We start from the raw sequence: 12,253 nt of genomic DNA on the forward strand, positions 1-12,253 counted from the left end.
GAAGGTTAAGTTCGAAGATGAGCGGAATCGAACCACTGCCACGCCCACAAAATGGCGATAACCAAAAACACATAAAGAGCTATAACTAAGCCATAAATAAAGTTATGAAAATAAAATTTGGAACATAGGATCGCATTAGGGAGAAGCACATTTGAATGTAATTTTTTTGGAAAAGACCCCGCCCCCAAATATAATTTTTGTATATGTCTCGCAAACCAATAAAGCTATATAAACCAAACTTTCTGCAGTCGTTTCTTTTAGCCGTTTCCTTGTACAGTCCAAAAATGAAAGAAATCGGATAATAACCACGCCCACCTCCCATACAAAGGTTAGATTGAAAATGACTAAAAGTGCGTTAACTCACTAACGAGAAACGTCAGAAACACAAAATTTCACAGAAATGATAGCAGAAGGAAGCTGCACTGAGATTTTTTACAAAATGGAAAATGGGCGTGGCGTCGCCCATTTATGGGTCAAGAACCATATCTCAGGAACTACTCGACAGATTCGAATGAAATTCGGTATATACTACTTTCTTGACACCCTGATGACACATGTGAAAAATGAATGAAATCGGTTCATAGCCACGACAACTTCCCATATAACTCAATTTTGAATCCTTCTGATTCTTTCACTTTATAATGTATACATAAGAAACAGATAAAGATAGCAAAATAAAACTTTAAACAAATACAGTATATGATCAATGGCTTCACTTGTGAACAAATTGTCGAAAACGGACCATAACTTTTCAAGGCCCCAGATATCGAACGTGTTGAACTCAGCGCCCAAGGATAAACTTTAACCGAAAATATGGGTAAATCTCTCAGATAATTTAATGGAATTCAGAGGAAATTGTGTGTCTCTGTTCCAAAAATTATTAAAATTGGGTCATAACATCTCCATATACCTCATTGTAGGTTTTTTAAAAGTATCTTCTCCTAGCTTCCATATACCTAATTTTAGGTTTTTCAAAAATACGGTGAGCTTTATTCCGCATTTATGTATTGGTTAATATGTGAGCTGGGATCATGTGTAGAAGTGATATTGATATCATCGGAAGCAACAACCGCGCCGTTTGTTCTGCTTTTTCCTGCATGGATAAGGAGGCGAAGCGAATGGGACTGGAGGGGAATGAGGACAAGACGAAATATCTCCTGTCATCAAACAAACAGTCGGCGCATTCGCGTCTTGGCTCCCACGTCACTGTTGACAGTCATAACTTCGAGGTCGTAGATAATTTCGTATACCTGGGAACCAGCATCAACAACACGAACAATGTCAGCCTCGAAATCCAGCGCAGAATAACTCTTGCCAACAGGTGCTACTTTGGACTGAGTAGGCAATTGAACAGTAAAGTCCTCTCTCGACGAACCAAAATCAAGCTCTACAAGTCGCTTATCATTCCCGTCCTGCTTTACGGTGCAGAAGCTTGGAAGATGTCAACATCAGATGAGACGACACTAGGAGTTTTCGAGAGGAAAATTTTGCGTAAGATTTATGGTCCTCAGAACATTGGCAACGGCGAATACCGCAGACGATGGAACGATGAGCTGTACGAGTTATACGACGACATTGACATAGTTCAGCGAATAAAAAGACAGCGGCTACGCTGGCTAGGTCATGTTGTCCGAATGGACGAAAACACTCCAGCCCTGAAAGTGTTCGATGCAGTACCCGCCGGAGGAAGCCGAGGAAGGGGAAGGCCTCCACTCCGTTGGAGGGACCAGGTGGAGAGCGACCTGGTTACACTTGGGATCTCCAACTGGCGCCGAACTGCGAAGGAGAGATAGAGGTGGCGCACTATCGTCGATTCGGCTATAACCGGCTAAACGGTTGCAACGCCAATCACATACATAATGTGTGAGCTATCTTAGCAAAATTAAATGAGCGTAAAATTAAGAGCGTGAGTGAAAATTAATGAATTTGTTTCAGGAATTACCTCAGCCCTCATATACTACATATGACGATTTTCGTTATTCTATTAAACTTTATACCGAATTTATGGGTTAATTTGTATGTTATCTTAATAAAATTTCTTCAATAAATTGCTAGAGTATAAAATGTTCGGTTGCACCCGAACTTAGCCTTTCCTTACTTGTTCAGTAAAAGTTTCTGTAAGAATATGTTATATTGATCTATATATTCAATATAAACTTAACAGGGGGCAGATATCCACATTTTCAGCAAATAGGGACAAAAAATTGACCGAGTTTGACCATTTTATATTACTGGCGTCTATCCGAAATCATCGATTTTTATTGCTTGAAAGGACAAATGGACGGACAGAGAAATATCTAAAATCAATTATTTATCTATCTATTTTAAGTGCAGCTGACAATTATAATATATTTATAAGCCAAATCTTTCGTAATATTTGAAATATATTTTTTTTAATAAAAGTATAGATGTAATTTGTAAAATATTTATTTATATGTAATCTATTTACATATTTCCTATTACAATTACAAAATATTTTCGTATGAGCGACTGCTTTTGCAATAATAACGGTAAACAGAAAAGTGTATTTACCAACCAAATATTTATCCTGAAGCCAAAAACATCAAATAAATAGAGAGAATTTCGATGGACAAATAAAATGCAATAAATCGAAATAGATTGTAAATAGTGAGTATGCTAAACATTCAATGGACTCGCGCCGAAATAACAAGTACAGCCCACACAGATCTGTGAGTGCTCCAAAATTAACCACAATTCTTACAAAATGTTAATAATATTTATATATATATATATATTTGGCGTAGGAACCGCTTTAAGCGATTATAGCCGAATCCACCAGAGCGCGCCACTCATTCCTCCTTTTTGCTTTTTGGCGCCAACTGGAAACACCAAGTGAAGCCAGGTCACTTTGCACTTGGTCTTTCCACCGGAGTGGAGGTCGTCCTCTTCCGCGGCTTCCTCCAGCGGGTACTGCATCGAATACTTTCAGAGCTGGAGTGTTTTCTTCCATCCGTACAACATGACCTAGCCAGCGTAGCCGCTGTCTTTTTATTCGCTGAACTATGTCAATGTCGTCGTATAAATCGTACAGCTCATCGTTCCATCGTCTGCGGTATTCGCCGTTGCCAATGTTTAGAGGACCATAAATCTTGCGCAAAACCTTTCTCTCGAAAACCCCAAGAGTCGTCTCATCGGATGTTGTCATCGTCCACGCTTCAGCGCCATACATCAGGACGGGAATAATGAGCGACTTATAGAGTTTGATTTTGGTTCGTCGAGAGAGGACTTTACTTTTCAATTGCCTACTCAGTCCAAAGTAGCACCTGTTGGCAAGAGTGATTCTGCGTTGGATTTCAAGGCTGACATTGTTGGTGTTGTTAATGCTGGTTCCCAGATAAACGAAATTATCTACAACTTCAAAGTTATGACTGTCAACAGTGACGTGGGAGCCAAGACGCGAGTGCGCTGACTGTTTGTTTGATGACAGGAGATATTTCGTCTTGTCCTCATTCACCACCAGACCCATACGCTTCGCTTCTTTATCTAGTCTGGAAAACGCAGAACAAACGGCGCGGTTGTTGCTTCCGATGATATCAATATCATCGGCATACGCCAGGAGCTGTACACTCTTGTAGAAGATTGTACCCTCTCTATTTAGTTCTGCAGCTCGTATTATTTTTTCCAGCAATAGATTGAAGAAGTCGCACGATAGTGAGTCACCCTGTCTGAAGCCTCGTTTGGTATCGAACGGCTCGGAGAGGTCCTTCCCGATCCTGACGGAGCTTTTGGTGTTGCTCAACGTCAGCTTACATAGCCGTATTAGTTTTGCAGGGATACCAAATTCAGACATCGCGGCATAAAGGCAGCTCCTTTTCGTGCTATCGAAGGCAGCTTTAAAATCGATAAAAAGATGGTGGGTATCGATTCTTCTCTCTCGGGTCTTTTCCAAGATTTGGCGCATGGTGAATATCTGGTCCATTGTAGATTTTCCAGGTCTAAAGCCACACTGATAAGGTCCAATCAGTTCGTTGACGGTGGGCTTTAGTCTTTCACACAATACGCTCGACAAAACCTTATATGCGATATTGAGGAGACTTATACCACGGTAGTTGGCGCAGATTGTGGGGTCTCCCTTCTTATGGATTGGGCAGAGCACACTAAGATTCCAATCGTCAGGCATGCTTTCTTCCGACCATATTCTACAAAGAAGCTGATGCATGCACCTTATCAGTTCTTCGCCGCCGTATTTGAATAGCTCGGCCGGTAATCCATCGGCCCCCGCCGCTTTGTTGTTCTTCAAGCGGGTAATTGCTATTCGAATTTCTTCATGGTCGGGTAATGGAACATCTATTCCATCGTCATCGATTGGGGAATCGGGTTCGCCATCTCCTGGTGTTGTACTTTCACTGCCATTGAGCAGGTCGGAGAAGTGTTCCCTCCATAATCCCAGTGTGCTCTGGACATCCGTTACCAGATTACCTTCTCGGTCCCTACATGATAATGCTCCGGTCTTGAAACCTTCTGTTAATCGCCTCATCTTTTCATAAAATTTTCGAGCATTACCCATGTCGGCCAGCTTTTCAAGCTTTTCATACTCACGCATTTCGGCCTCTTTCTTTTTACGTCTGCAAATGCGTCTCGCTTCCCTCTTCAGTTCTCGATATCTAATATTTATATATATATATATTTTTTGAAATGGCTTGAATACATGTTTTCCATTTCTGTTCTCTTATTTTCTATTTTCTTTTCTATTCTAACTATTTTCAGGTATCAACCGTTTGAACTGATTTAGCTATCGTTCTAACAAAGATTTCGAGCCTTAAGTTTTCAGCTCCTTAGTTCGACTTATACTCTCGCAATTTATTTTATTGATGTAATTATATTAAGATATCACACAATATAACCTATATATTCGGCATAAAGTGGGGCTTGGGGTTATTCCTGAACCGATTTCAACTATTTTTTGCTACCATGCTACATCCGCTATGCAAAACTATATGTTTACTTAATTTTGCTAAGATATCTCACTTATCAAACTAAATAAATAGTATAAAATCCATCGGAAGTTTGAAAACCCGTAAATAATTATTTGGAGACTACAGGAACTATTGACCTGATGTCACCATGTTTGGAAAAGAGACATACTATTTAGAATTCCTTTAGAGATTTACCGATATTTTCAAATTAGACACGCCTTAAAGTCATCATATTCGATATCTGGGGCCTTGAAAAGTTATGGGCTTCAAAATTGTGGTATAGTAAAAGTAGACGTGTGAATTGTTTTGTTGTTTTCAAACTATAGATTTGGGATGCCAAGGAAATGCTTTAAGCCGAATTTCGTTAAAATTGGTGGAGTAGTTTCTGAGATATGGTTACCAGACAAGTTTCTTTATAAGGTTCATATACAGCTTAAGTGCCTCCCGTTTAAGTGCCTGTCCCGCTTAAGTGACCATATTTTGCGGTATCGTAGATTTTTCTCTAAATTTACGTATAAAATTCCCCGCTTAAGAGAGTTCGCTTAAGTGCCTTTCCAACTTAAGTGACTGTAATATTTAGGCCACAAATACAAAATTGTTTGCATTTTTTTTCTTTTAAGTGCCTTTTAATATTTTTGACATTGAATGCGCTGAGAATAGTCAAAAAGAAACAAATACATAGTTTTGTATAGTATTAATAAGAAATAAATCGAAGAATTTGAGAAAAAACTTGGTAAATATCTCGAGGCATTTAAGCGGGATTCATTTAAGTGTCTTTCTCGCTTAAGTATCTCAAAAGTCTTGCATGTTAAGAGGGGGCACTTAAGCGGGGATTACTGTATTAAACGCAGAAAACATGATCTACTAATGTTCTCAGTGTTAGACTCTGTGCGAGTACATATAGACATATAGTTATTTCCACTTATACATATTTAGCATTTTTGGCCAAATCAAAGCACTGGCGGCTGAACTAACTTGGGGAAATGTGTCCTTCGCCTTATTGCCTGCAATTTGATTCAACCTATTTAATTTGGATAAAAATCGCACTGAAGTTGCGCCAAGTCGAATATTCTCACTTATTTTCCTCCATTTTTATTGCAGTAATTTTTCGATTACAGCAGCTGATGAAGTATGCGAGCAATGAATGGAATTCCTGTAATATTTCAAAGGCATGGCGTTGGCACATTGCAAACGCCTCGACGATTTCTCCTCAATATCGACAGCATAGCAATTGCGTCTTGCAGTTGACAGCGGCATTATTAAGCTAGGCAACAACAGCAGCAACAACAAGAGTGAAGCGTGCGTTGTAATGCAAAAACTGATGTGAACTGCAATTGTCAGTGACTTTCGGGCGCTTATCCGAACGATATGTATGTGTATGTATGTGTATACACATAAGTATATAAATGTATGTGATCATGCATGGAGCTTTCAAGAATTCATTTTACCGATGGTTAGCAAATTTTGTTGTTGGGCGCTGCAGCTGCATTGCTATGAATACGCCCACATTTTCCCTTACCCACACACCAACTAAACGCTCTTAGAAATCATATTTCGTTGAAATGTTTTCTCTGCCAGCATATGGACGCTCACACATACACACTTACGCGTTGACACTTACCTCCCAAAATCCATTTCCGGATGCTGTTGTCACATCACTGTATGCCAATACCGCTGCTGTACGACTACTCCGGAAATCGAATTTAATATTAAATTCTTCGGCGTGATTTATGGGCCACCAAATGTGAGATGTTGCGAAGGGATACGTAATGGGTATGACGTTGACTTCGTTCTCTTGGAATTCGGCCTCGAGGACACCTAGAAAATAGCAATAGTCATTGGCAATTCAACAAATATATCGCAGGCACATAAATATACATATATGTATGTATATAGGAAATGGTATTAGACTTTTAAGCGAGCAATTTTCGTAATATGCCTGTACGCCTTTACATATACATCCATAAGTACATACATACATATGTATGTTTGCAATTAAAGTTTGATTTATGGGAGGATAACGGCAACAGCGGGTGAAATAAGTATGTTTTATGATTGATCTGTGAGTTCCGTTGCAGATAATCAAATGCAATGCGTTTCACAGCCAATGGCGTATAAGAGTTTTTTTCTACACAGTGTCAGGGTAGGTCAGAGAGGGTGCCTTGATAACCTTCACATAATACTAAATTGCATAAAGACCACCACCAAGTTTCAGCGCCGAATTTTGTATTATAATGCTCTATCACAGAGCCCCAGACATATCCTAAAAGAGAAAATAGCCTATATTTGAAGTTAAGTAGCAAATATGTACAGCAATCTTAAAGTAAAAGAATTGCCTCTTACTTGAAAGACTATGTTGTGCAACTTTGCGTAAAAATAAAACCAATAAAATATAGGAGACTATATTCTTATTTAAGACATTCAAATTATGTTGGTATATACACAAAAACAAAAACGGAAATAAAATTAAAATATCGTATTAAAAATTCATTTGTCTTAGCATAAATGAAAATATATTAATTGAAGTCAAGAAAATTTATTCTCTGCTCAACCAAGTTAGAAGAAAAAGTAATTTCGATAAACGTTTTGTTGTCAAACGATTGCGTTTTTCGGTCGCAATTGCACCCGCTTTTGAGAAAAGCCGCTCAGCTGGTACTGAGGTACCAAGTAGATGACAATACGTTTTTGAAAGTCCGTACAGTTTTGGGTAAATGGTTTTCATTTCTTCCCAAGCATCAATAGTGTTTCGAAGCTGAAGGGCTTTCATTAATTGGTTTGCTGCTGCAACTCGGCATTACAATCATGGTGTCAGTGTCATCATCACTCAGGGAAACATTGTCTTTACTCCTAGATTTCAGAGTCTAATTTGTACACATACATATATTAATATATAATTAGAAGAAATTTAAAATGTAATACCGATTGCTCCAACTTACCACCAATTTCCAGACTACTGTTGCATGCTTTAATTTTAAAATCTGCAACATATTTGATGTGTTATTAGAAAATTTTAAATTTTAGCAGCAAAGTTGACATTTAACGTAGTTATTGCTCATTTTTTTGAAAATATCCACACTTCGCTTTTAACTGGCGCCATTGCTCTTCAAACGACTTAAAATGCGTTTGACTTAACTGTAAATGCAGTGTTACCAGACATTCATTTGTTGATATTAAACTACGTTGACATATTAGAATTTAACTATGTTTACACCGTTTCTAGTCATTAATGACTGATGCGACCAATTTCGACCCTTGTACGCTAACTTAGATGAACATAAAATGTATTAAATTTCAAAATACTGTTTGCGATTATTTTGCAATTACTCGAGTAATAGTCGAGTAATTAGAAAAGGTGTTTCGAAGCAATTAAATCGTAAATTGAATGAAAATAATCGACTAATTTAATCAAATGATTAATCGTTGCCATCCCTACATGTGATGGGCTCAAAAATTTTTTTTGTCATCATAAAGTGCTTTAGAATTGTTAAGCTAGCATACGGTAGTTAAGAGATTTTTAGAGATTCGAAGAAAAGAAGAAATTAAAGATACAGCAGTTAGAAGAAGGAGATGTCCGAAGTGCTCAGTTTGCATCCGGATATTTTGAACGCGTTTTATTCAAAACAGTGTGTTTTCAAACTTTTGTATCTCAAAAACGGCTTGACAGAATGACTTGGAATTTGTTGGGTGCACTCAGAAGTAATGGTCAAAGTGTATTCAACAAAGTGAACCAAGTATTTGACATACCCTTGTTTGACAAAAAAATAGAAAACAATTCATGCATTTGTTTACATTAGCCCGCCTTTTTTATCTTGAACAATATAATATATGTGTATGATAAAATTTATTGCAATTTGTCAGTTGGAGAACAAAACATTGGTAAATTGCTTCCATGAGTTGTTTTGCACAAGCAGAAAGTATTCGGCATTTTCTTTTATTCATTTAAATTTTTTTTTGGTTTGAAATTGGTTTACTTTGAATTTCAAAATTTGAATTTTTGAATAAATGTAAGGGTTAAATCAATGGCAACATACATGTCAAACTCGGGTAAAGAAAAATGAAATGTCTATACTTAATTCACTTTGTTGAATACACTTTTCTAATCTTACCATTAGATTACCGAAAAGGCGCGGAGTCCGAAATCCTAAATGCTTAAAATGCTTAAATTCTTTCTTCTTTACATGTTTTTTTAATTCTTTCATAATTTGTAAACAAACATTAAATAATTACTAAATTTTTAACATTCTTGTCATTAACTCACCATGATAGTGCACTTTAGGATTACTCTTCTGAAGCTCATATAAAATCGACACGTCATTGTAGTAGACATATTTCAAGCTGCCAACGAAATTGTTCTGCGAATGCAAGCCCTTCTTCTTGTGCAAATCCGGGCCACCTCCGAAATAGATTTCGGGATCGAATAGCAGATTGCCGCTTGAAGTCGCCGGTATGTCCAACACCTTCATTTGCTGATCAAGTATGATGCGCACTGTGCGTCGCTCATGGTGAATGGTTAAATTATGCCAATTGCTACGTGTCAACTCATCAGTGAGCACTGTCGACAGCACGTTATCGCCGAAATCCATTTCCACATGAATTGATTGATTTTTTATCGAAGCAGCGATGTATTGATGTTTGAGTGATTCGCCGCTCGCATAGAAAAGCGCTGAGTCGTCGAACTGTGTGCGGAACATGAGGCTGATGCGGGTGTTCGAGGAGTGCACACGATCCTTCCAGTCGTAAATGCGATACGAGACATAACTGGAGCCACGTAGCGTCATTATCGTTGCCGCTGTGTTGGAGGAGGAAAGATAAACAGAAATTAAAGTTTAAATGCAAGTTGAATAAGTGAAGAATGTTTTAAAATGTTTGCGTTTTTAATTAAAAATACAGTAATTTAATAAGGACTGATATCGCTGTACGTTTAGACTGTAGTAACTTATTTTTCGTTTGTTCCGTAGTTCTTTACCACAAGAGGCTACAACACACTAATGGGACATTTTTATTTTTATTTGAAGTGTTAATGGGAACCAAAACACATTCTGTTAACGGTTAAAAGCAGGAAAGTAGACGAGTTCGTCAAACATACTTAACAGAGATTTTGTCTTAGTCAGCTATACGAATAATCTATATAAGCTGGTGAGGAAAACATATAACTTTCAATCCGGTTACATCAAAAAAATTTTCAAAGTTCATTGACCGGTTTCCTGACTTGTTTTATTTTTTTTTAAGTATCCAAATACAACAAAAATAAGTATTAGACGACAATAGAGCGCAAATATTTGAAACAAAAATGTTCAGCTTGTAGAATTTCAAACGTCAATATATGCTTTTAGACCAGTGTGTACAACAAGAATCTGCTTTTTTACTTTGCCATTTTTTGTGCCATAATCTTGCGCACATTCCATTACTCGATGGCCCGAAATCAATTCACCGAAGGCTACACGCTCGCCATTGAGTACGGGCATGGGTTTAAAGCTGATAGTGAAATTGATCAAACCATAAGGAAAGCCATGAGTCAGATAACATTTGGCAAACGAAAGAATACCGGAACCGGAGTCGTGTCTTATCATATTCATTTCATGCAGGAAATTCGATTTGCTCAGCACGCGATTCTTGACAGTGATCTCTCCCTCCAGCCACAGGCCGGGAAAAATGCGAATGAAATTGAATAACTGCGACTTATTTTCGGAACATGTGCGTACAAATTGCAGCACCATTTCGGGGCATGCCTCTGTGTATAGTTGTATGACAACGCGCCCTAAAGGACGTATGTTTTTCACTTCCAAATCCAAGAAAACTTTCGGATGCAGTAATTGGTCCATGAGCAATTTCTCACGTATTTTCAGGCTAACATGTGATTTCTCGAGCTTTAACCGGCTGCTACTTCGCGCCGAAACCGGTATACCAGACTTCGACAGCATGGGCTTGACTCGCAAGAGGCGGCAACCAAGAAACTGATTTTCCGATTCAATATGTTCAATGCGACGCAACAAATGTTGCAGTTTGGTCTGTGAAATGCGCTTGCGTGTGTTGTAGCTGTTGCTCAGGCCATGCGTGCGTCGTATTTGATTGAGTCTCTCCAGAAGCTCTATATTTTCTTTAATGATGCGTCTTAATGCAAACTTGTCGTTACGCATGCCTCTTATATTTAGATAGACATCCTTCTTGATTTGTGGTGGCCCAATGTCGACGGCGCTGGAAATGCGACTGAGCGCATCTTTGTGTTTCTTATACATGAATTTTTGTGTGAAAGTGCCGCGAAATAGGCTTCGTTTTGGTCGTTTGCCCATTTTGTATAAGAATTGATGACGTCTGATTTGCGTTGAATAGTGCGATTGAATAGTGCGATTGAATTTAAATTGATGCTTGGTTTAGTTTACCGTGAGATTCTGCGACTCCAAATTTGTGAAATAACTGAACAAGACCGAGCAGAAGGAACATAAATATTTCGAAATCTAAGGCGAAACAATCATTCTGTGGTTATGGTTGATTTGGGTGAAATATACGAATGCCTGTTGTTTGTTTTCTTTGTACGGCAATTTGAGCTTGTGACGGAATTTATAGAATTGATTTGTTTTTGATTTGATTCATTAACCGAAACCAATTGACAATTTTCGATAGAATTCTTTCAGTCAAATATCTGTTTTGATCTTTATTTTCATTGAATAAAGGCATTGCCAGTATTTTGTAATTTAGAAGCTGTTAAATTGAGCAAATTTTCTTTGCCGATGAATTTAAAAATCAAAATTATAGTATGTTTACATATGAAAATAATCTCCTTCTAAGCTCGTGCAATAATCTAACCGTTTACAAATAGCCAAATGAGATTATCAATTGTCAAATGTGTTGTATTTGTTGTTGCATTACACATCTTTCTCCTATTCTTCGCAAAATTATCGATAAAACTAGGAATAACACTGAAAATCTAGTTGTATAAAACGAGATAATGTTATAAGAGGAATTTTGTATGAGAAATCTCATTTCTTAATTACAGATTATCGAGTTAAGCTCGTAAATGGAGATAATCTCGTTATATGTAAACATAGTATTAAAGATATTTAGCTAAAAATATTCTAATGAACTTTTTCCAGTAACATTAGTAAAAATACATTGTTGAGATATGGCCAGCCCTTAAATTCATACTTCTACATCTTTACTTTTGCTTTTTGGCGCCTATTGTTGATACTAATTGCAGACTGGTCCTTCTCCAAAGCTGGAGTGAATTCGTCCATTCGAGCAACATGACCTTGCCAACGTAGCTCCAGTCTATTTATTCGCTGAATGATGTCAATGTCTTCGCCGTTGCCAATCTTCAA

General features: G+C 37.7%; 1 protein-coding gene across 8 annotated transcripts in view; it reads right to left on the reverse strand.

Moving 5' to 3' along the window:
* Nucleotides 1-12,253, reverse strand: part of LOC105211593 (axotactin) — a 336,600-nt gene that overhangs the window by 90,711 nt on the left and 233,636 nt on the right. For all 8 annotated transcript variants that reach the window (XM_054230130.1, XM_054230128.1, XM_054230131.1 and 5 more), the window contains exons 7-8: nucleotides 9,196-9,726; nucleotides 6,559-6,755 (exon numbers count right to left, since the gene is read on the reverse strand). In XM_054230130.1, the coding sequence (XP_054086105.1) occupies nucleotides 6,559-6,755; nucleotides 9,196-9,726 (728 nt within the window). The remainder of the gene's footprint in view (nucleotides 1-6,558; nucleotides 6,756-9,195; nucleotides 9,727-12,253) is intronic.

This window comes from Zeugodacus cucurbitae, chromosome 4 (assembly GCF_028554725.1).
Source record: "Zeugodacus cucurbitae isolate PBARC_wt_2022May chromosome 4, idZeuCucr1.2, whole genome shotgun sequence".
Lineage (NCBI taxonomy): Eukaryota > Metazoa > Arthropoda > Insecta > Diptera > Tephritidae > Zeugodacus > Zeugodacus cucurbitae.